This window comes from Mya arenaria, chromosome 1, assembly GCF_026914265.1.
Source record: "Mya arenaria isolate MELC-2E11 chromosome 1, ASM2691426v1".
In the NCBI taxonomy this organism is placed as follows: domain Eukaryota; kingdom Metazoa; phylum Mollusca; class Bivalvia; order Myida; family Myidae; genus Mya; species Mya arenaria.
In genome coordinates this window covers 35,838,194-35,862,493 of record NC_069122.1, presented here as the reverse complement: position 1 = coordinate 35,862,493, position 24,300 = coordinate 35,838,194, and the positions used below count along the sequence as shown (strand labels likewise).

At 35.5% G+C, this 24,300-nt stretch overlaps 1 protein-coding gene across 1 annotated transcript; it reads right to left on the bottom strand.

Moving 5' to 3' along the window:
• Nucleotides 1-7,496: 7,496 nt before the first annotated feature.
• LOC128226770 (uncharacterized) lies at nt 7,497-22,478 on the bottom strand. Its single transcript, XM_052936819.1, has 9 exons — nt 22,460-22,478; nt 22,157-22,198; nt 21,428-21,534; nt 17,842-17,913; nt 16,402-16,463; nt 14,431-14,480; nt 11,967-12,085; nt 8,197-8,268; nt 7,497-7,532 (listed from the first exon to the last, which is right to left on the bottom strand). Exons 1-9 carry the CDS (start codon nt 22,461-22,463, stop codon nt 7,497-7,499), a joined length of 564 nt encoding a protein of 187 aa, XP_052792779.1. The 5' UTR covers nt 22,464-22,478.
• Between the last annotated feature and the right edge of the window lie 1,822 nt (nt 22,479-24,300).

The window sequence follows — 24,300 nt, the reverse complement described above, 5'->3', positions numbered from 1 at the left end:
CTTCATCAAAATTTATCCTTTCTAAACGCATACATTGATGCTATTTTTGCTTCGACTGATGATAAAGCAATGGCACTACATACGGTTTGGTTACTTTGTAGACGATGGTGTTTGAAATAAAGATCAACTTCAGTTCCTCATAACCAACGGACACCGCCATTTCTGTTTCATTTTAAAAACTACACCCATTAGTACAGAATGACTGTACATCATATTGACACGCTGTGATAGTTTGAATCCGAATAATTATCTCAAACACTTCCAGTTTCGGCATACTTATTGCTACAACACTAAAAGATGATTGCTTGAAATTGGTCCGATTGCTACTGAATAAATTTCACTGGAAACTTAAAAGCTATATTACAACTCACGGACTCTGTAACCGCATTAAACACCGCGTATGAATTATTTATGAACAGCTTTCATTCATAAAATATTTTATTGATAGGGTCAGTCTTGAATGCCGGGATATGTCACACGGGTTGAAAAAAATATGGCGTAGCAAACTATTCTTTGTAGGGTAAAATGTCTTAGTATGTAAATGCGATATTTACATTTTTTCCAATTAAACTCATCAAATTACATAAACAATCATACTATAAATAATATGCAATGTTTTGTCATGAAAAACGCAATAACGCCTTAAAAACGCTTAAGCATGTACTTGACCCCCCCCCCCACATTCACGTGAATAGTTCTGTTGCTACGCAGGCAGTTTGTATTAAAAATATTTATGTTCAATGTCGCGTTTCTGTTATACAGTCTTCCAAATGGCTTGCATGATTTTGATTGATTACTTTTTAACCGCATTTTTGTGCTCCTACGCTAGATTGCGTATTTTTATCAAATGCATAGTGCTTACGGTCATCCAATTTTTCTTATAATACACATTTTCTAGTATTGTTTAAACTACAGTATAAGAGTGGACTTTCATCCCATATATGGTGTTTGGGGTCGTGTTACATTCAAAACCGTCCATTTTACAATAAAATAAATTGAAATTATACTCAGTGCTTTATTATCTGTTAACATTAGTGCTCCTGAAAATTCCAAAAGGTATGCTGCATTACTTTTTTTTTAATTTTTTAGAGTTGTGACATTAAAAAACCGTGTCCAAAATTTATAGATGAAAATTAGTGGTGTAAACTTTGTGATCCCAGTCTTGCATGATTTAATGTAAAATCGTGCATTTAATAGCATTTCAGAAGTTTCAACCGCTCATTGTCTTAATACTGTTTACAAAAACTATTATACTTGATTTCGAGAAAAATATGCAATAATATAAGATCAAACTCGAATTTGAATGTTTTGGTTTGCTTTTTTCAAGGACCTTTATAATTATGTAGGAAGATTAATGTGTGCTTATAATAATCCCTTTTCATCTACTTGAAGGGAGTTCATCAAATGTATGAAACCGATTCATCACTTTTCATTTGAAAGAACTTAGCGGTAGTGTTTGCTTGCGTCAGTTACATCACCGACAGTCTTTCAGTGCTTCCAGCGCTTTGATTGTAAAAACGCAAACGAAGCCGCTTCAAAACCTTCAAAGATGGCATATACATGCTTTGATTCAGTTTCATGTGTAAATAACAAAAAAGAACACCGACTAGTCACTTCCTTATTGTAATAATTAGCTCTGCAGTAATGAGTGCTATCAGATTTTTTTTACGAGTTTACCGGAACCCTACAATCAGGGGAAAACACAAGGAGGATACATTTTGCTGAAATGATTATACATATTTTGTTTACTTTATTCTGTTAATAAGATTAACTATGTAAGTTTCTTGTTACCTTTTATTTTAGTTGAGCCTTAGCTAATGTCATTGCAACTACTTTGATTTTTGCACAGTTTTGTACTTCTCAGATATACTTTTGTGAGCAAATCATGACCTGTATTGATCTATGCATTTGCAAAAGCCGGATTAACTGGCAACACCTATATATTAAATAGGATAAAATGCCGGTTAACATTGACAAAAAACAAACCACTTCTTGTTCGCAAAAATAGATAAATAGAACATGTTTAGAGAAAATAAGCTGTGATTCCAATAATATCTCATTTATTTTGTGCACTACTTAAGGGCCTTCCACAGTGCAAAAATGGGTGGGGAAAGTCAAAAGTTTAAACGTTGTTCTAAAAGTTCATGTTTTATTTAGTTTTAAGGAACGATCTTTTTGGGGAGTATACATACATTCTTGGTGACATGTGTCGTGGTAGGAAGGAATTGACTAAATTTTACAATATGAAATTTTATCAGATTTTGGATAAAAAAGCATTCATATTTTTTGGAAATGTCTGTCGACATAATAACATTATGTTTGTGTCAAAATGCCACAGACTACATAACCAACAATTACTTGAGAGTTCTCGATCAAATCCTTTCAAATAAAAAAAGTAAATCAATAAAAAAAGATGGATGAAATTCATTTACTAGTTACAAAATGCAACTTTTTAAAAAAAGACAAAAAATCAATATTGATTGGGTGTTTCTGACTATTTTGACACAAAACTTATTTATTCTGCATTCAGAAATTTCCGGAAACTTGTAAATGCTTCTTGATTTAATATCTGATAGAACTTTCATTTGTAAAAAACTGCCCAACTCCTTCTTAAAAGCTTCACATGGTGCAACTAATATATGAATTATGCTTGCTAAATATTAACCCTTAAAACTAAATAAATTGATTTTATAAAACATTTTTAGTTCGTGTCCTTCGAACCATGTTTGCACTGTGAAAGAACCTTTAATTAGCAAACCTGTATATAAAACTTACATTTAATGAGAACAAATCTTCCACCCCATATAAGTAGATCAAATTATTTGCCCATGCCGGATTTTTTTTTATCTTGCACGCGGGCAAAGATAAAGAAAGTACCCGTATTGGATTACTTTTATTGTCTTCACGCAACTATCTCCCTTGTTGTAAACAGTCCCTTGTAGCACCATGGAAACCTTGTATTGTGGCAATATTTGAATTCCAAATAACTCATTTCTAGTTTCAAATTTCAAATGGCATCAAAACATTTTTCACGTTGTACACAAAGTGCACGCATTTCTATGATAACCACAAATCATCACATATCATTACGCAAATTATTTTCACTACGCAAAACAGGGAGTCCCTACGCTCGGGTTTGGATGAACCTATCTTACCCGAGCAGCCATGATAATTACTTATAATAAGGCGGGGTCAAGCCATAATACCTATATATTTAAACATCAGTTTACTTTCGTAAAGGTACCTGATTTATTTAATTCAATGTGTATATCCAAAATTCGGGGTACCGTAGATTATCGATATTCTGTATTGCAAAACGAGTTAGGTTGGAAAAGTAATGAAAGTTTGTGATTTACAGATAAAAGTAAAGATAAAAAAACTGGCATAGACATGTAGGGGTTTCGTGCCTACTGTTTAATTTCGATTTGTAAGCTTTCGGAAACACCTAGTAAAACATAAATGTAAATCACACCATGTCAGTCAAGCACATGTTAACTGATGGCATTGTCCGGAGATACAACCTTAATCGGCTCAGATTTGCACAGTAAACGCTTCATTTATTTTTGTGCGCGATACCACTTTAACCTTGTTCCGTCACATCTCTTTATATCGGCTAATACTCTGTTCTTTTTACAAAGCATAATTAAAAGTTCCTACTGTGACGAAGTAAAGTTTACTGTACAGTACAATTTAAAGGTATCTGATACTTTAAATCACACCCAATGCATATCAACGGTTATATCCTACTAAAGTTACCTTTAATTACCGCAAATGTTGTTCAAGCGAAACGTCAAATGCATTGATCAACACTTCCATAAGTAGCACCCCTCCCACCCCAATGAAAAAAGCACAATTAATATCGGGTATTTCAGTCGTTTGTTGATTGGCCTTAATGTTTATTGCCTTTACCATCCCTCAGATCTCGGACCATTGATTTGATAACTCATTTAATAACCGGTACATCTTTAATTATAAAAACAACACAACCTCAATAGCAATTAGCCAACAAATATTTACACGGGAATTGTGCCACCCTGTCCCAGTGGGACAAATAAGCTTTGGGCGGCTGGTAATTAGCAAGCCAGACTTTCCTCAAACACACAATAAGGCTCATGAGGGTGTCTTCCGATATTATAATACATCAGAAACAAAAACCACCGCTGAGAAAATACCCTTATTGCATTAGAAACAAGGCATTTCACAGTCGTCTGAACGGCGACCTCGCTGTCTAAAGGTCCGCTCCGCATGTGTTACCCTGTTACAACAGACGTGGACTCCAGGGTGTCCAAACTAAACACACCACGATTGTACTCCTCAAACAGTCGGTCTGAAAAGCATATAAGACTGTTAATCGGATTATTAATTCACATATCGGGGACGAAAGCACTTGTTCCTCGTGCCATAAATGCATTAGATAATACATTTTCGTTTACATCCATCGATATCCAAATATATTTCGCTTCATTGTATGAACTTGGAACAAGTGAAAATAGTTAAAGGTAAACATACACATAAAAAAATCTTTGACAATATTTATTTTATAATTTCAACTATTCAGTCATGCATTACAACAAGGTATAAATAGCAAAGTACTTAAACCGCACTAATTGCACTGAACCTTATAGTCAATAATAGTTTTTAGTAGAAATAGAAACTAGAAACGTAATAAAAAAGAGGACATGGCCACTCCATGATGCACTTTATTTCACACGACAGTAAACGACTTACGTATTATTGCATGACAATCACCAAAGTTACACCTGTCGCCTTTACAGCAAAAGTTACAGACTCCCGAATTATCAGTAGCACAATTGGCATTTGGTGCAAGGCATCGGGCTAAATCGTCAAATGCATTTTTCATCATAACGCGGCATATCTGCAACATACATTTGCAATGATAAAAAATAATGTTTGCCAGTGACTCTCGGCCATAATCACATGCTAGATATACCTATATGCATTTTGAACATATATTAAGGCAATTGGTTATTTTTTTTGATATTTGGTTTGGTCAAAGTTAAGAATTTATAATCATTATATCACAGTGTTTAAGAGTGTTCTATATAGCTTTGGCTATATAGTTACGGGGCGGTAACAAGTAGGCGGAGCTTATTTGGTCAATAACTATCGTGCGAATGAATGAGGGCCCTAATAACTTATATGAAGTTTTAGCCTAGTTATTTCATATTGTCCTTGAAAATATGACACAAAAAGTAACTTTATCCACATCCCTCGTGACATTTATCAACGATCGAATATTTTGTTTTAATAATCCGCAAAGTGGTGGTAGAAAGTATTAATTTACCAACTAAATAACTAGCCTAAAGATGATCACTGGACAGATTGCTTTATATTATTCAATTGCCTGTTGCTTTCTTAAACATTCAATCAATTTAGGAAAATCCAACGTAGGTTTTGACGCAGGGGACAATTGAAAACACAGGCTACGCATGGTCTGATTGTATAACTCAAGACCATATAATTATCGGCATTTCAAATATTAATTTCTCTTAAAAATTCATTTAGAGGCGCATACGTTGTGCAAAGGATTTATGTTGTACACTACCAGTAGCTCCCTTGCCTTACGCTCGACATTTAAACGGTAGTTCTAGGAAAAAGATGTAGTCAATATTCATGCGAAAAGCTACAGAAACAAGCTCAGTACCAAAAGGATTTAACATAAACCCGGCACTAGGCACTAGGTAAACGCCAAAGACATATAAAGTAAAATCACAAACAAGAAACATGGACGAACAGCACAAAACTCCACAAACAGCACAGTGCATACTTACTATATATCAAACAATTAGGTATGTTTGTCAACCCAGGAAAGTTGGGTCAAATGTATTGCTGGTTTACATAGAGCACGTTAAAGAACAAAGATGTCAATTCGCAAAGAGCTAGGGTATCTCACCCGGATCCCTAGTGTTTCACTCTGTTTCTTCAAGTCTTCTAACGTCTGGATGTTATTACGAATATCAGTTCTATTACTCGTCACTTTTGGAATTTAACCACAATTTAAGTCATGATGGCGTTACAGCGGGGTCAAGCCATAATGCAACCAATAGGCGCGGGAATAAACGAACAAGGAAAATATTCTTCCTGTCCATTTGACCGAAATACAGAGCAGTTTCAGAAAGGGAATATAACCCTCGGTTCATGAGATATATGTTGTTAATTGCATATTTTTTCATAACCTAAAGCAAATGCTCAGATTGTATAAAAAGGAGTTTGTTATTTTCGATAACAACTCCCATTTCCGGATTGCAATCAAATCAAACAGTGTTTGTGTATTTAAAAAAAATCGGTTTTTAGCTCATCGTCGTGAAAACTACGTCCTCTCTCATATAGGGGCTGTTTTAGTGTTTAAAGATGAGAAAAATGAGAAACCATCTCATGAATTAAAAATATTATTAATTTTCTGAAATGACGGAGCTACATTTCGTAACACAATGAGAAACCATTCAACAAATGACTGTTAAAATATTTTGTATAATTTTTAAATATAAATGTGTTTGACATATTTTATATAAACCCTAATTCAAGTTAAGAAAAATGACGAACGACATATGATCACTTACATTTATAATGAATAACAATGATAAGCAACGTTTAACTGTTCATGCAAAAAATAAGCAACATTGTTTTTTCGTTTGTACACAAAAGCGCCCTTTTTCACACATAGATCATCATCCCTCCTGCAAATTAGCACAACCTTTTAAAATGGTAATTGTTGATTTCAGTGTCGGATGATATTTTTTTCCATGGGTGATGAAGAAAAAGATATGTTCACGAGTGGAGAAGCCATTACGATTTCAAGTAAAATTAAATTCGATCTTACACTGAAATCAACATTTTTTCTGTTTCTTTTATCCCACAGCATTGTTTTTTACTTGTTTTAATTCATTTTTGATGGACTTTATTTTTAGGCTGCTACCCGTAGGACTCCCCTCACGCAGGTTTATAGACGTAGCTGTCAGTTTTCTATTTCCGGTTCGTTGAGAAATAGTTTACTGATCTTTTGCGGAAAATCATTAGATAAAAACATGTTCTTAGTTTTAGAGTTTGTTTGATGATTCATGGGTATTGAGTTTTCCGTCTTTGTCAGAGACCAGTCTGATTCGCTTGAAGACAGCTCATTAACCAGTTATAAAGTGAAGACCACGCTGTTTTGTATGAAAGCAAATGTTCGAACATTAAATTTCTAAGTTAAAGTTTTCTTGTTCAAAAAGGACGTGTTTAGTTGTAATCAATGGGAAGTTACTATAATGGATTTTAAAAGAAATTTTGTAAAGTTGATATTTTTGTCTTATTAGTTTGCAGTGAAAATATCAAATTGATATATATTTTAGTATTGTTCTTTCACTGATCAAACTCCATGTTTCCTAGCGAAACATGAAAGAAATTGGTGTATTTCTAGTAGTTCATGCCTGTAATTGCCTTCAATTACATCGTAAAGTAAAATTTGAGAAAGTTTTTCATTGTAACTCAAATAGCTACTTTTCGGGGTAGCCACACGTATTCGGCTTTACCTGATAACAAAAAAACCCATTACATATCTCGGAATAAATAACGGAGCAGCATTTTTAAATATTTCTTAACCGATTAATTCAAAATGATCGCCGGAACTTCAGTTTGAAGTGCTAATACCGTTTAACTTGATTGTAATTACTTTTTATATAATCTGAGCAGTTATCCCCAATATTGGAGAAAAAAACCAAACAATGATCAACATGTATCTCAATAACCGAGTGCAAGGAACACTTACCCTTGGATTGCTTCGTTAAGATATTGATAAAACAATTAAAAAAAATGCTTTTCGAATCGGGCCCCGTTTAACTTTATGTGATACCCAAATGTTACAAATCCCGTGGCATGACCACATAGTCAATTGAACATATCATGCCCTGATAAACAGGGCACATTTTTCTTTTGAACATGCAAATTGCATTACACCACACACATATAAAATATTGAAATGCCCTCAATATGTATTGTTTGACACGCCAAAACAGTTTGATGTTCATATTTTTGCAATAATAATAATAATAATAATAATAATAATAATAATAATAATAATAATTTTTTATGAGACAAAGGCATTTTCACCCACCTCATGCAAATATTATTATGTATATATACTGATCCCCTTATACGTTATCAGGAGCTTATGGATAGATATACTTAACTGATTACCTCCAAGTTGAAACATCCGTATCTGAAGCTCGTAGGTTGCCCTGGATGGAACTTGTTTTGCCCAAAACAAACCTGATAAAAAGCAAAACAAGTAAATATTGAGTCAAAGTTCATGATCTGGCTTCCTGTCGGTATTATTATGACGGAAAATTCACGATTTCGAGTATTTTTTGTGCAAATGACGTGACATTCATTTTCGCACGAATGCCCCCGAAGAATCACAGGCGTATATTTATTTTTATATTTACACAGACAATTATAACATGTGTCTCTATATAGAATAACACATTTGTTAAGGGTTCCCGTGGTTATTTGCATGAATTGTCGTTTATCATTTTTGCAGCCAGGGCCAAGCATCGTTTTGCGGCCCATGGAACGCTCGCAATTGAAATAAACTCTCGCTTTTAAATATAAATGGACCCAGTATCACTTACGTAATCGTAATATTTTTTGAAAGGGAGGCAAAAGCGAATATAGTTTCTGAAATTATGCTAGTATGCTATAACCAGTGTAGACTAATATGGATGCGTTTTCTGGCGTTGACATTGAGCACAATAAGATGAAGCGACAAATGTGTATTTCCTTATATTTCGACATCAGGAATATAAGACATTTGCATATTTTAGAACAGACAATTGTTCTTCTTTATACGAGTTCATTGTTTTTGCTTTTTTTAACTGAATTGTGAAATTCAAAACATGAGAAATGGAATCAGTGATTTGTACAGAACAAATTTTGGACTTGCTGTGTATTTTCAAGCAGAGAATGAAAATGATAGAAAAACGAATTGACAGTACAATGCTGTTTACATTTTCCGGCTTGCCTTACACCGAACAATTTATTTGATAGTTTTTTTACTCATCATCGTGAAAATGAAGGTGATACGAGTACAACTCGAGTGGAGGTTAACTTTAAATTATTTACAGTTACGTAGTAAACTTACAGAGCATTTGGACATTATTGAACGCATAATGTCAAAATATAACAAATATTTTACGAACTTGAACGGGATAAACCCGTTTAATCTCTTTTTAATTTAAAGTATTTCCCTTGTGCGAACCCACAGCGTCTTACAAAATTCTTTGAAAAATGTAGGAGCTGTTATTAAATATAACATAGAGGCAGATACATAAAAACAAAAAAACGAGAGAATTTAACAGGATTATTTTCTGTGTAATAATAAAAATGCATTTGCGTGATGCGGTTAAAAAAGAGCGATACTGACTTCGAGAAAAAAAACTGTACCTCAACAGAAAAAATGTAAACATAAAGATTTAAATTTATTTATTGGCCATTTAATGCGATCTTGAATGCCCCGCCCAAAATGGCATTTTACAAACGGGGCATTCAAGATCGAAAGCATGGCCCCGAAAGGAATTTCAATCCTTAAATACTTGTCACTAGCCGGTGACAGGAAATTCAAATTATGTGCGCTCAACTGCCTTTGTAACGCCTATTTCGATAGTATTTTTTCCGAAATACAGATCCTTTTACGTGGTATATGAAAATGAAACTTTAAAAGGTATTAGCGTTACTAATGTTTGAACTTCAGTTATCTTATATATATTTATATTTAATTGAAAGGAGGAGTGAAAACCAACCCACAAAAATGTCTGTAAACACATCATATAAAACCAACAATGAAAATAATAAATAATAGCGGTAATATAGCGGTACTTGCACAAACAACATATTATTTTGGGAATAATGTTTCATTGTAGTTCAGTTTAATATGCAATGCGCAGAGAAGATCTCGGACACTAGATATTATGCATATTTTAATTTATTTATATAATTCATATTTTCTAACTTACAGTTTAGTATTAAATAAAGGAATATTTAATATGACTGTCTTGAGTAGTCCGTGCAATTGGAATGGTAGACGAATGTCTGAAACTCGTTTTATTATGCAATGATGCATTTGCCTTTCTACGACATCGAAATCTAAATAGGCCGTTTTACCAATTATTCAAGAGAATTAAGATTTAGAGTGTCTATCAATGTTATCCTCTTATGCTTGTCCATATATTTTATAAGGTTATTCCTACCGCATTAATAGTCTTATCCAAACAATAATTAATTTTTATACTAATTTCAAGGACAATACCAAAAGCAATCAACTCATTTGGACTTATTCATATCATGGTTTTACAAAAAAAACTATACTCGGTTAGTTTTTAATGCATGGTTTTTCAATTTCTTCTTATATCAGTTTAATTATTCAACTGTTCACTCAACGTTTGTATTGTCCCCTGATTGTGTGTAAATTCATAAATATGATGAGCGAATCTCCTACCGTATCAGCTACTGTTAGCAAAACATACAAACACTTTCCCATTAAAGCCATAGGGGTTTCTCTCGATTTGGTTTGCACAAAATATATTTTACAGACAATGTTCAACCATGACATTAGTTAGTGTCAACGAAATGACGTATTTTGAACGATGTTAATAATAAGATTAATATCCAATATAGTTAGTGGTTCCAGGATTTGCCATTATTTGGCATAAAGTAAAAATAAGGGATGTACCTGTTAAATAAAAACATGTGTAGTTTAAATATGGGTAGGATGGGGTATGGGATCAATTCTCCTGGCAATTTTGGTTGTGTGTATGCTTAAATGTTGCACTGTGGTGAATGTTTCTACAATAATATCAAAAATAACTTTATTTTGCTAGTTTATTCTATTGAAATAAAATATCGTTCTCTAACCAATTAAATCTTTTCAAAACCCCTAGTAAATTCACATTTTGCTGACCATTCCAAGGAAGTTAGTTATTAAATTAATAAACATCCGTAGTTTCTTTATATAGTATATATGCATTGTGTTGTTTGTGGAGTTTTTTGCTGTTGTTCCATGTTTCTGGTTTGGGATTATTTGTGTTTGTGTGTGATATTGAGATTGTTTCTATAGTTATTCATATAAATATTGAGCTATATTTTAGTATTTGTTTTAGATCAATAACGTTTGCCCGACATTTAACATACCGTCACCAAACTTGGTATGCGCAATGGTCATGGTCAGTCTATGAACCCCATTTATTTAGGTTCATAACGTCAAAAGACAAGGTCGTGGTGACCATAACTAGAAATAGTATGTGTGATTTCGTTTCCAATGAATATGTTTTTAACTTCTTGGATGTACAGTCTTCAAACATAGGCTATGATCAGTTGAATAGTGAAAAGGTCAAAGGTCAAGTTACCATTTCTTAAATATCAGCAAAGCTATTTTGATGCGCGTGTTGTCTGTTTGTAGCGTTTGCATTTATGTGTGGGTGGTGTTCATACGTTTATATGTGTCTCTAGTTTATTATTGTTTTGGATCCCTACTTGTGCCTTTGTTATTTTTACAGTTTGACTACTGGGCTTGTCCCTGTGGTTTGGATTGTATCATTGTGCTGCAATTGAAATAATGAAAGTCAGAAAGTATTGGTTTAATAGCATTTACGCATGCATTTATAACCAAAGATTGTTTTGCATGAATATCGAACAAGTTTTATCCAAGTTATTGCCTTTTTGATATTTTAAAATTACTTTATCCAAGTTATTGCTATTTTGATATTTTTAAATTACTTTATCCAAGTTATTGCTATTTTGATATTTTAAAGTTACTTTATCCAAGTTATAGATTTTTTATATTCTAAAATTACTTCTGAATAATCTTTTTTACAACAATGTCTGACATGAATCAAATGCTGCCCATGAACTGCTTTCAATTATTACCATAACAATACCTTTAATCAGTCATGAACGAACCAATCGAAACATACCTGGTCTACATCGCATGTTGTTTGAGTAATGCAGTCGTTTGGATCAGTAACGTCTCCTTGGTCTGGGTGTGCCGAGTCACAGAAGTAGCATTGATTATATTTTATAGCAGGTATGGTGTCTTAAATAGAAAACAGGTTGTTCAAATACGCATGGTATTATAATAAGTTAAATCTGGTTGATATTATTGACGATTAATCGGTTGGTGATTTATGTAAAAGTGTATAAGTTAAGGAAAATGTAAATGGGCAATATAATTATAAACCATTTCAATTAAGCATGTGAACTGAGACCATATTTGACGATGTTGTGTTGCTCTAAGTATCAGACACTGTTTAAACAGAGCAAAATGAAACCTAAAGCGCTGCGTTGTGATACTGTGTCATTATTTTAAAGGTGTATGAAAAGTCTTCCAGTGCCTTGTTTGGTATCAGAACCGACTCGCCCTCACAGGCAGAGCTGTAATCCCGACATGCCTTAATTGGTCTGACATGCTTAATCCAGGTGTGCTACACTTCATACAAATATACGGAAAACCGTGAAACTAATCTTTAATCTGCCTGCAGGAAGGTTGTAAAGTTTGCACTTCATTTATTGTCAGACTTATGAGCGATGCTGCCTTCTGAACGTGAAATGTGTGTATTAATTTAAATCAAAGAATGAAGATTCAATCAGTTTACCTAATGATATTTTAATTATTTATTTGTTGACCTTTATACAAAATTGATAAAATCTTATAAAAATCCTAACTAAGCGAGAGTCAATGTTCCCAAATACTGGCAATTCGTCTTCAAAAGGTCGAAATGAAAAAAAAAAGACAAGCCTAGATTAAAGTCCTTTAGATTCTTATTTCTCACAGCCATCCAAGCAACGGAGACCCGAAGCAGACGACAGATGGAAGTAGACGTTTCCTGGTTAAAACTGTTATTAAAAGTCATTACATGTTATTTACTTTGCATTCATTGTGTTTTCGGATCATTTTGAGTTCGTTTGAATAACATTTTTTTACCTTAAAAGATTATGAAAATTAGGTCAAATTGCACCATGTGAATAAAATACTAAAAAAGTCATAAAATAAGAGTGGACATTCCTCCCTGCCCTACCCCGTTCTGTCAGACATCCCTTAAATCTATCATTGGGGAAACACTGTTTATAAAATCTAATCATTTATCCCATCAATAACTAAATTGAATTTGAATTGACTTGGAATTAAATTCGTAGCTACACTAAACATAATTTGGAAGTATTGTTTATAATATCCTCAAGGTCAACATTTTGTTGAGTTCTACTTAGGTTTGAACTATATTGCTGTTGCCATTTACTCCAACTAGTTTAATGTTCCTTTTATTGAGAGGTAAAAAAATGATAGCTCCTCATCATAGGACACGTAACTATGTTATTCATTGTTTCAAAGTTCACCCCGTATGCGTTTGGCCTATGTGAACCATTTTGTAATTGTTAATTAATATTGGAACAATTGTGCGGTTATGCGGATGTAAATTTATTTTAACCCTAGACATGTTTTGATCTAGTAACCCTAGGTAATCTCGTGATCCAGTAAGCTCGTGATTCATAGACCATTCCCAGCCAACAATCTCATAATTCAGTGATACAGTTATTTTAATGAGGGTCTGGTCGGTTTATGGTTTTCGTACTATTGCCACTCGTGCAATGTCTTTCAGGCCCTTATCTGTGCCTCTAAACTGTGTTCATACTTTGTGTTACCACTGTGTTTGCCCCTTTAGTTAGTTTTGTATTAATGGGCAGTAACCTGGCAGAGGGGTACTTTGTTTGTTATGCAACTAAATCAATGCTTTTGCACCTGAAGGAATGTTGCAAAACAACTGAGCAATGCTCTTCTGTCGACAAAGTGAGTTACACTCCGTACAGACAAATTATAATGTCATTTTAATATACCAAATTTATGTAAGAGATTAAACTGACAGGTATGCACACACTCCTGGTGAAGAAAACTGAAGCAGTTGAATTTCGTAGTAAAAACATTTACATTGTATGCGTTTATTTGAAATATTTCACTTTTTATACATTTTCATCAGAGGCATCTGTAACGTAGATCATGTTTTGTATTTATTTTTATGTATGATAATCACCACTTAACTTTCCATGCTTGTAAACAAAAAACAAAAATTCGATGACTACTTATATAACTGTGCTTGTTGTTGAAAACATTCTTTACACTATTTTTATCATTCGATACGATTGTAAAAGTCTACTATCGTTGTTAATTTTCTATGAGAACATATAAATAACGTTAACTGACAAAACCAATAACACAGATGTCATAGATCCATTCTAGTACCATTGTTTTCAACAAAACCATTGAAACCATTACAATAAAGCTTAACTATAGATGAGCTAGATTCAGTTGCATTCCATATTGAATGTTCTACATATGTCTTGAATACGATCAACATAGAACATTTTTCAAGATTTGGCTCTACTTACTGTCTATACCGCACATCTTAGAATTGCAGTCATGTTCACTTCTGCAACATCTGTAATGGGAGAATATCTAAATAAACTGATTGGTTTCATAAACAAGGGTAAAATAGCTCATGAGATTGGTCATTTTCTTTAATTTTTCGAATTGTATTTGTAGTCATGATCCCCCTTTGCATGCTAGATAACAAAGCATATGACAAAACAAGAAAACAAACATGAAAACTTGTATGCACAACACACAGCAAAACAAACAGGTAAAATATTTATTTAGCTTTATAAATATTGAATTTAAAATAATATTAAACGGTAAAGGATGTAATTTATTATTTAGCAATTCAAATTTGCCACACTATTCTCATGCTTGTAAACGCATTTCTTTCCAATTGTAGACATTTAATTAATGAGCTTAACTTTCGTTCCTGAAGATTCACTGAAATTCAGTGAAGAGGCCATTTTGTGGTATTTTTTATTACAAACCTTTGACTTGGCTATTTCGAGGTCTATGGAAACTTGCTTTTATGTCGCAGAATAAGATGAAAAGAATGTTAGAACATTCTTTAATATTTTGTTATTATCTTTCATAAAACAAAAAAAATGTTCTTGCTTTTATTTCATAAAAATAAATATAAATGGACATGCTTATTTAACGTTTAATCGAAACAATGCCAGGAAATATACAAACATTGAAAGAATAGTATTATGAAGAATAACTATATTAACTAAATTGATAAAAAATGGAACTCACACTGTCAAATAAACTAAAAGATACTCTAATAACTGCGACGTCAAATAAGTTCTCGCCATTTTTATATCTATGACATCTGACCTGTTTTGGTCGTGCCTTAGTGCTCCCAATTTCATTTGAAAGTAAAAACTTAATCCACCTGTATGCATATCTTTTAAAACGGTTTTTCATTTAAACGATATATTGATATTAAAACAAAATATTGCGAAACGATACTATTTTAAAATGATTTTTACCAAGAATACTTTGAAAACGTTTCGCACACCACCTCTTACAGGCACCTTTACCACTTTAAAGGTCACTACTGGGCCCCAAGTTTTTAAGCGTAGCAACCATAGGATCTTATTTCATTAAGCCAAATTTATGTCTTAATCTTGATTGTATTAAATAAAAGTTAGTTAAATTTGATTTGTTCAAGGAGTATTTCCCTTTAAAGTAAAAAACAACAACACTTAAATATATAAACATTGCACTGATTATATCAAAACAAAAAGGTAAGTAAATATTAATCCTGTCATAAGGGAATTTAGATGTTTGAAGGAAGTGGGGCCTAAGCTATCGAAAATATACATAACAACCTCAAAGAGAAGCAATTGAAGGGAGTTATCATATTTTGAAAGTACTGCAAGGAGATTATTTGAAATTAAAAGCAATTAAAGGATGTGCAAAGCGCATAAACCTTATCTCTTATCAATGTACATGTACGAAAGACGATGCCAAGGAACGCACAGGGAATGAATCTTAACTACTGGGTAACTTCTGTCAAATTAAGCCTTTAAGGTAATTGATTTTTCTTCCAATGATATTTGTCGAAGCAAAACTCAGAAAATACGCAAAGGAATTGAATTATTTTGTATTCTTTTTTTGTTCATTTTTTATGTTTTTCCTTAACGGTTCTTCTTACATGTCCCCGTTACGGAGATAAATCAGTTTTCAAATGCGGCGTTTCAAAGACACATTTTATAGTGGTTCCAAGAGTACTTATAAAGTAGTTCAATTAAATAGCCAACTGTCTGATTGTTTGATTGTACGAATACGTACGCATGTATTTCAGGTGAATTTTGCAAGAATTTCCCAATTGAATTTGCTACTTCTTAAAAAATGTTATGAACTGTGTAAGAGTGTATATTAATTTTGGATGTTGATTTACAAATCATCCTTGCTAAAAAAGGACAACAACACAAAAGGTTGTATAGTAAACATCTGTAAAAAGAGCTCAAAATACATACTCCGAGCATGAGATCAAATCACCCTGTCGTTTTCCAATGACCGTCGATGAAGCTGAACAGCGCTGAAGGAAACATATTAAAAATAAAACAAATGTGTTTCGTTTGCCTAATCGACTCATGAAAAATGTCTCATTGACAACCAAAAACATTTCGCAAAATTAAACTGCTAAATATTCATTTTGTAACGAAAACAAGCCTCATATATATTTGTTATTAGCAATTATATGTGGTCATCTGGATGAGTCGGCGCCGAGCTTCTTAATATCAACTTAATTTTAAGAAAGTTTCAAATATAATTTGAAATTAAAATATAGGTTTGATGCAAAGGTTGACATATTTAATTGATTTTTAAAGAAGAAGTAACACAGAAAACATTGTGGTCCTAAATAAATGCCATGAAGAGTGAGTTCAGGTTTTAAAGCATCACATTGTCGCCACTGTTGATGACATTTAAATGGAACACTTGTTTATCTCGAACTCCTTGGTTCTGCAGAATGCGGCAGTGGCTGCTTTCTGATCTTAGTTTACTTGATTTGTTTTTATTTTTAAACAAAAGTAGTTATATCATATACAGTCTTTACATATGTTGTACGGCACTATGGCTGTCTTTGGATGTTGAGTGTAGAGTAAACAGTTTTATCACGTTTATGACAATGCAATATCGAATACCATGTTGTTGGGATAATGCGAGAAGATGCACAATTCCCAATATAACGTTAACACCTTAAACTACCATTCTTTATAGTGACGACATGTTTAAGGAAAAGCAAAACCAAGATTTTATTTTATCTCTGTTGTCTAGTTTTAATTTCATCCATCTCCATAATAGAAATTAGGTCGGACGCTAAGGGTATGTGTAGACTTGTTTTCGTACGTAATGTCATCAAGGTATTAGTAGATTTACTTTGTACAAGTTAAAGCTATGTACTGGATATCTAAGAAACATGTTATGTGTTATCTACGCCGAACGGTTTGAAAATTATTGTACAAAATAAACGATATTTGCAACTATACAACTAGAGAAAGGTGTTTTACAAGATATCCGAAATGCCTACCGTTACACGCGGAGTGAAGTTTCGCAAACGACGATTGAAACCATATTTATAGGTACCTACACGTAAAAGTTATAGCACAAGCAGTAGAACAATTGCAACAGGCAACTTATACGGGTGTTATACCATTTAATAAGCGCACGACAAAGCGCTGAGCTAAATATCGGGTACCGGGCACGAAGAACCACATTGAGTAGTCGAATACCGGTTATAGATGCACAGAACGTAATCGAGTATCGAGCACGACGTTTGTAATGGTGTACCGAGTTCAAAGAAAGGTCGAGAGTAATACAATGTTACGAGACATTGCATGTTTTATGAGATAAACTAGTAAAGTAAACTGTGGTTTAAACCGAATTGAAGCGTTAAAGTAAACAGAGACACATACGTTTATTGCACGGCATCCGCCTCTGTAGACAATCTCATAGGTCGAGGTAATCACTTCATCCATATAGCATTCCTTCCAATGAAAAAGAACACATTTCTAATAAAAACATTACAAAAACATGGGCTGAGCAATTTCAGAATTATCACAGACTTATCCGGGAAACAACAGATACAAGCCAAGTGGCGGATTAGTTAACGATAACCCTGTTAAGAGGCACGATTTGACATTCAACGAGAGACACATTACGTCAAAAAACATAAATAACACATATCATATACATTAAAATATAAATAAAGTAGTAGTTTATAGCAATATATTACAAGTGTAGGTTTTTTAAGCGCTATAAGCCGGGGCCTGCTCAACTTAGTCGCTATAGGTCTGGGCCTGCTCCAACTAGGCGCTATAAGGCTGCGCCTGCTTCAAGTAAGCGCTATAGGCATGGGCCGGCTCCGCAAAGGTGCTTTTGGCTTGACCTGCTCAAAGTAGGCGCTTTAGGCATGGGCTTGCTCCAAGAAGGCGGAACTGGCCTTGGCGTGCTTCAAAGAAACGCTTTAGGCATGGGCCAGTTCCGCAGATGTGCTTTTAGCCTTGCTACCTGCTCCAAGTAGGCGCTATAGGCATGGGCTTGCTCCGCAAAGGTGCTATTGGCTTTGACCTGCTCCAAGTAGGCGCTATAGGCATGGGCCTGCTCCGCAAAAGTGCTATTGACCTTGGCCTGCTCCAAGTAGGCGCTCTAGGCATGGGCTTGCTCCAAGAAGGCGGAACTGGCCTTGGCGTGCTTCAAAGAAACGCTTTAGGCATGGGCCAGTTCCGCAAATGTGCTTTTAGCCTTGCTACCTGCTCCAAGTAGGCGCTATAGGCATGGGCTTGCTCCGCAAAGGTGCTATTGGCTTTGACCTGCTCCAAGTAGGCGCTATAGGCATAGGCCTGCTCCGCAAAAGTGCTATTGGCCTTGGCCTGCTCCAAGTAGGCGCTCTAGGCATTGGTCTGCTCAATGCAGGCGCTATAAGCCTTGGCATGCTCAAAGAAGGCACTATAAACCCGGGCCTACTCCAAATAGGTGCTTTTAGGCAAGGGCTTAAGCGATATAGGCGTGGGCCTGCTCCAAATAGTCTTATAGGTCTGGACCTGCTCCAAGTAGACGCTATAGGCCTGGGCGTGTTCCAAGTAGCCACTTTAGAACTAGGTCTGCTCTAAGTAGTCACTATAGGCCCTGGGCATGTTTGAAAAAGGTGCTATAGACATGGGCCTTCCCAAAAATGCTGCTTTAGGCCTGAGCTTTCGCCAAGTAGAAGCTATAGGCCTTGATCTACTCAAGATAGGCGCCTTCGGTTTTTAGGTCTAGGTCTGCTCTATTTAGGCGCTATAGACATCGGCCTGCACCAATTAGGCGCTTAAGGCCTGTGCCTGCTACAAGTAGGTGCTATCGGCTTTGTCCCTGATTTAAGTATGCGCTATAGGCCTTGACCTGCTCCAATTAGGGGCTATATGCCTGGGCTTGCTCCACTTAAGCGCGTTATCTGTAGGCTTGCTCCAAGAAGGCGCTTTAGACTGGGCCTGATCCATGCAGGTGCCTTAGGCCAGTTCCCGCTTTTTGAAGGCTACAGGCCTGGCATTGCTCCAAATAGGCGCTATAAGCATTTGTCTGCTTCATGTTGGCGCTTTAGGTCTGATCTAGCTCCACATAGGCGCTATAGGCCTAGGTGTGCCTCACGAAGGCGATTTTAGCCTAGGGCTGCTCAACGTAGGTGCTTCAGGTTTGGGCCAGCTCTAGGTTAACGATACAGGCATTGGCTTTAGACCTGGCCGTGCTCCAAGAATGCACTGTAGACCTTTATCTGCTCCATGTTAGCGCGTAAGGCCCGAGCCAGCTCCACGTTGGCGCCTCAAACATAGGCATACATCACGTAGGTGTTTTCAGCCTAGGCCTGCTCAACGTAGATGCTCTAGGCCTGCGCTATCTCTAGGTTGGCGCTATAGGCCTTAGGCTGTTCTACGTAGGCGTTTAAGGCCTGGGCCTGCGCCACGAAAGCGCAATAGTACTGGGCCAGCTCCACGTAAGTATTTACGGCTTGTGCCTACTCCAAGTAGTAGCTAATGATCTGGTCGTGCTCAACGTATTCGCTCTAGGCCTGGGACTGCCTTACGTAGGCGCTATATGCTTGGGCTTGCTTCACTTTGGTGCTTTATGCCTGGATCTGCTTCTTGAAGACACTATAACCATTGGCTTGCTTTACGTATATGCTATAGGACTCTACCTATTTAGGCGGTGTAAACCCACTGCATGAAGATGCTTTAGGGCTCGGTCCGCTCTTTGAAGGCGCTATAGGCCTGCCCTTGCTCCAAGTAGGCGCTATAGGCTTGGGCCTGCTCCAAGTAGGTATTATAGACCTTGGCCGTCTCCATGTAGGTGCTCCACGAAAACGCTTTAGCCCTGGGCCGACTCCAAGTAGGCGCTTTAGACTTAAGCATGCTCGGAGTTGGTGCTATAGGATTTGGCCTACTCCAAATAGGTGTTATAGTCCTGGGCCTGCTCGTTAGCGTGTTCGGCCTGGGCCTGCTTCACATATGCTCCAAGTAGGTGCTAAAGGGCTTGTCGTGCTCAACGTAGGCACTTTAGGCCTGGGCTAGCTCTACATTGGCGCTAACGGCCTGGGTCTGCTTCTTGAAGACGGTATAGGGCTTGGCTTGCTTTACGAAGATGTTATAGGCCTGGGCCTACTCCACTTAGGCGCTGTCGGCATGGCCTACTCCATGTAGGTTCTTTAGGCCTGGGCCCGCTCTTTGAAGGCGCTATAGGCCTTGGCCTGCTGCAAGTAGGTGCCATAGGCCTGGGCCGTCTCCATGTAGGTGTTAAAGGCCTCGGTCTGCTCGACGAAAACGCTTTAGCCCTGGGCCTGCTCCAAGTAGGCGCTATTGATCTAAGCATGCTCGGAGTTGGTGATATAGGACTTGGCCTACTCCCAGTAGGTGTTATTGTGCTTGGCCGGCTCCGCGTAAACGCGTTGGGCCTGGGCCTGCTTCACATATGCGCAAAAGGCCCTTTTACATAGTGGAAATTGAACATAAGCGCATCCTGCATTATCAAGACTCTCGGGTAATACACCTACCAACCAGGCCTGCACAATTATAATGTTCTTGCTTCGCCACTGACTAGATACATTCCGACATGGAATTGCATGCATTTAAGTTTTGACTTTATTACATATGACCACAAATTCTTAACGTCTCGGTGATATAACAATATATCCAACGTATAATAATGTAAATGAGTGATGCCTGGTGACCAAACGAAGTTAGTGGTAAGTGGACTCTCACTCGTCTGTTCTGTTCTTTTCACTAAAGTGTACCGGGTTCGATTCCCGGGCTGGGGTTTATGAGCTTGGTTATTGGTCACCAAACCTGACAAGTGCTGTTTTCCGGCTTATCTTGGAACCCCCCCCCCCCCCCCCACATCACGAGACCACTCTCTCGTGTAACATCGTGCCATCGGGAGTGATTAATACAATAAATTAATAAATTGGTTTACAATCGTTGTAAAATATATAAACCTTAACTAACAAACACTATATTAAATAAACATCACCTCTGTTCGATTGTCACAAATGGTTATCGTGGAACAGTCTCTTAATGTCCTGGCATTGTTGCATAAGCGACACCTCAATTTATTCTGCTCTGGTATCTGTGCAAACACTGCAAAAAGAATGAAATCGTACACAGTTCTATTAAGTCGTTCAAGTTGTAATTCGGAAACTGTTGTTCGCGTGGTTAGCGCACTCGCTGCTAGACAAGAGCACCGGATTCGATTCACAGCCTTGGTTTATGTGGGGTTTAGTTTTTGGTCACCAAACTTGACACTCTCTGGCGCAGCATCATGCAATCGTTATTAGACACACATATTTGAAACATTAAACTTGGAAATGTGTATTAAAAGAAAATAATAACTTTTAGGTGGCAGAAAACAAACACTATTTTTATATAAATGCGCTTATTATTTATAAAAATACTATATATGTTTACCCCTTAAAAATGTGAAGGAAATTGGAAAAACTTACACGTCATCTTACAATGTTGTTTTGAAAAGTGAGGTTGTTGTAAGACTCTAAAATCTTTCTAACAAGGCTGTATGTGTTATTGACCACTTTGGGTGTTCATTCAGGATACTTATTCGATTCTAATATAATGGACCTTAGCGAATCACGAATTGTTAAATTCATTGTAAAGGACTGATATTAACTCTTCAATAATAAAAATAGAGAGGATGAGATTAAAACCAAAATGAATAATAAAATAATAAAACTCATGAAACTCTTACCGCAAGGCACGACGACACATATAAACGATAAAACCAAAAGTTCTGAAATAATCGAAACAGTTTCTCATTAAATAAATCACACACACACACACAAATACACACATACGCGCACGCAGGCACGCACTCGCACACATCACGCACGCACGCACGCACGCACGCACGCACGCACGCACACACACACACACACACATACACACACACACACACACATGCATTGCAATTTTACAGTCCATTTATTAAGAACAAATTTTAGCATTAATACATATTTAATAAATATTATAATAATCATTGAAATGAACTCACTCATTGCGCTTGAAATCACAGCCGCATCAAAACTGAATAAATAAAAACTGCTAATGCAGTTATCGCAGATGACAAATATGGCATTGCAAATAAGGTTATCTGAATCACGATGTATTTCTATATTTGTAATGGGGAGTGACGCCTTTCCTTGTGTAACGTTATCAGAAGGTCGACTGGCACACTTCGTGAGTAATGAAACACACTTATCTTAAGTTCTCAAAATATCTTCACTGATCAAGGGAACTTTCTCTCAAATTCAAAAGTATATTTTTTAATTACATACATAAAAATAGAAAATTCTCCAACATTCTAAACAACTCTGGACACAAACGGAAAACAGTTTATTTTAATGAACCTAAATAAATAATATCAAATTAAAGTACTAAATGGCAAATTCGTGTAAATAATAAATATATTGCCTTCATGGGGCGTTCAGCAAAGTGTCCAAGAAAGAGAGTGAGAGTCTGGGAGAGTGTTAGTATGTAGGTGTAAACAAGCTAAATAAGCATTATATGTTGAGAATTTGTCAATCTATTCGGAGGTCAAAATCCAGACCATGGCCCTGGCCCAGGGTGATTTGTCAAATCTGTTTTCATTATCTGGTTTTGTTTTGCGAATTATCCTATTTGTGGGAACATAAACTTAACATACATGTATATATTGATTCATATTTATAAAATATATGTATAATCAAAATTACATAGTATTAGAACGTTCGGTCCAGAATAATATTTCTTAGCAAAATGTATTTAAATAATTAACAATTGATTAGCAGAAAGAAACATGCGCATTCATCTTAACAAAATTGGTTGTGAATGTTTAAGTTATGCATCTGGTGTCATTACTGGCCACACCCAGGGTTCACAGGTTTGGTAAACATAAATCTGGAAAGGTTTGAAAATCTTTTTGTGTGTTCGTGCATCCATCTCAGCACAATTGATTGTGATTGTTTGTTCAAATTGATCAATGTTGTCCTAGGATGCCCTTGACTTTGACCTTTTGACCAACTTTTTTTAACTTTTAAAACTACAGAAATTTTTACTATGAGTACAGTTTTGAAAGCATTTTTTTTTTGTCAGATGACTTTTACTTGGCACATATTAAAATAGTTCATGCAACTAATCTGCTTACAATACTTTCTGGGCTCAGATGTTGAACATGCTACGTTTTCAGGTAACCCAAACACAAAACATAAAGTATATGTCTGTTGCCTTTTACCCATACATACATGCTCTGGATTGATATGACCACAAAAGCCATGCCAGTAGAGCATAGGCCCTTTTGGGCCTCTTGTTTTTTACATGGCATGGCTTGACTTGATCAATATAAATTTTATATTATATGACTTGCACCATTCACATGACTTTTCATATATATTCTTTAAGTTTTGTGTGATAATAGATCTTTGATCTAAATTTGTGATTCAAAAACTTAAACATACATATATATATTTACTGCTTCGGAATCACACTTTACACACAAGACATGTTAAAATGGATTATTGTACTCACTGTTTTTTAATCTAAGTTTATTCATCAAACTCTGTCACTCTAGCTGTCTCTGTATTATCAGCATCACACATCAACTAAAAAAATAAATAATAAGAATTATAACAAAAACGGTTCAAGTAGATAAAAAAATATATGGGCTCTCATTGGACATAATATAACAATTTACCATGATTCCATGAAATATTTTTACAAACTAGCAAACCCGAACTCTTTCGTATTTTTTTTACATCTTTGTGAGATTTTGCATAAAGCATCTATCTAATTTTTTGTTAATTTACCACATTAAAATTAAAATATATTGATTAACTGTACTTTTATTTATTTTATAAA

Bases quoted from the DNA above. Each gene is read 5' to 3' on its own strand.
- LOC128226770 (XM_052936819.1), bottom strand. The intron at 17,914-21,427 runs GTGATGTTTATT...TTTCATTGGAAG, and splicing joins TTTGTGACAATCGAACAGAG to GAATGCTATATGGATGAAGT. The intron at 12,086-14,430 runs GTAAGTAGAGCC...TTTCTATTTAAG, and splicing joins TAAGATGTGCGGTATAGACA to ACACCATACCTGCTATAAAA.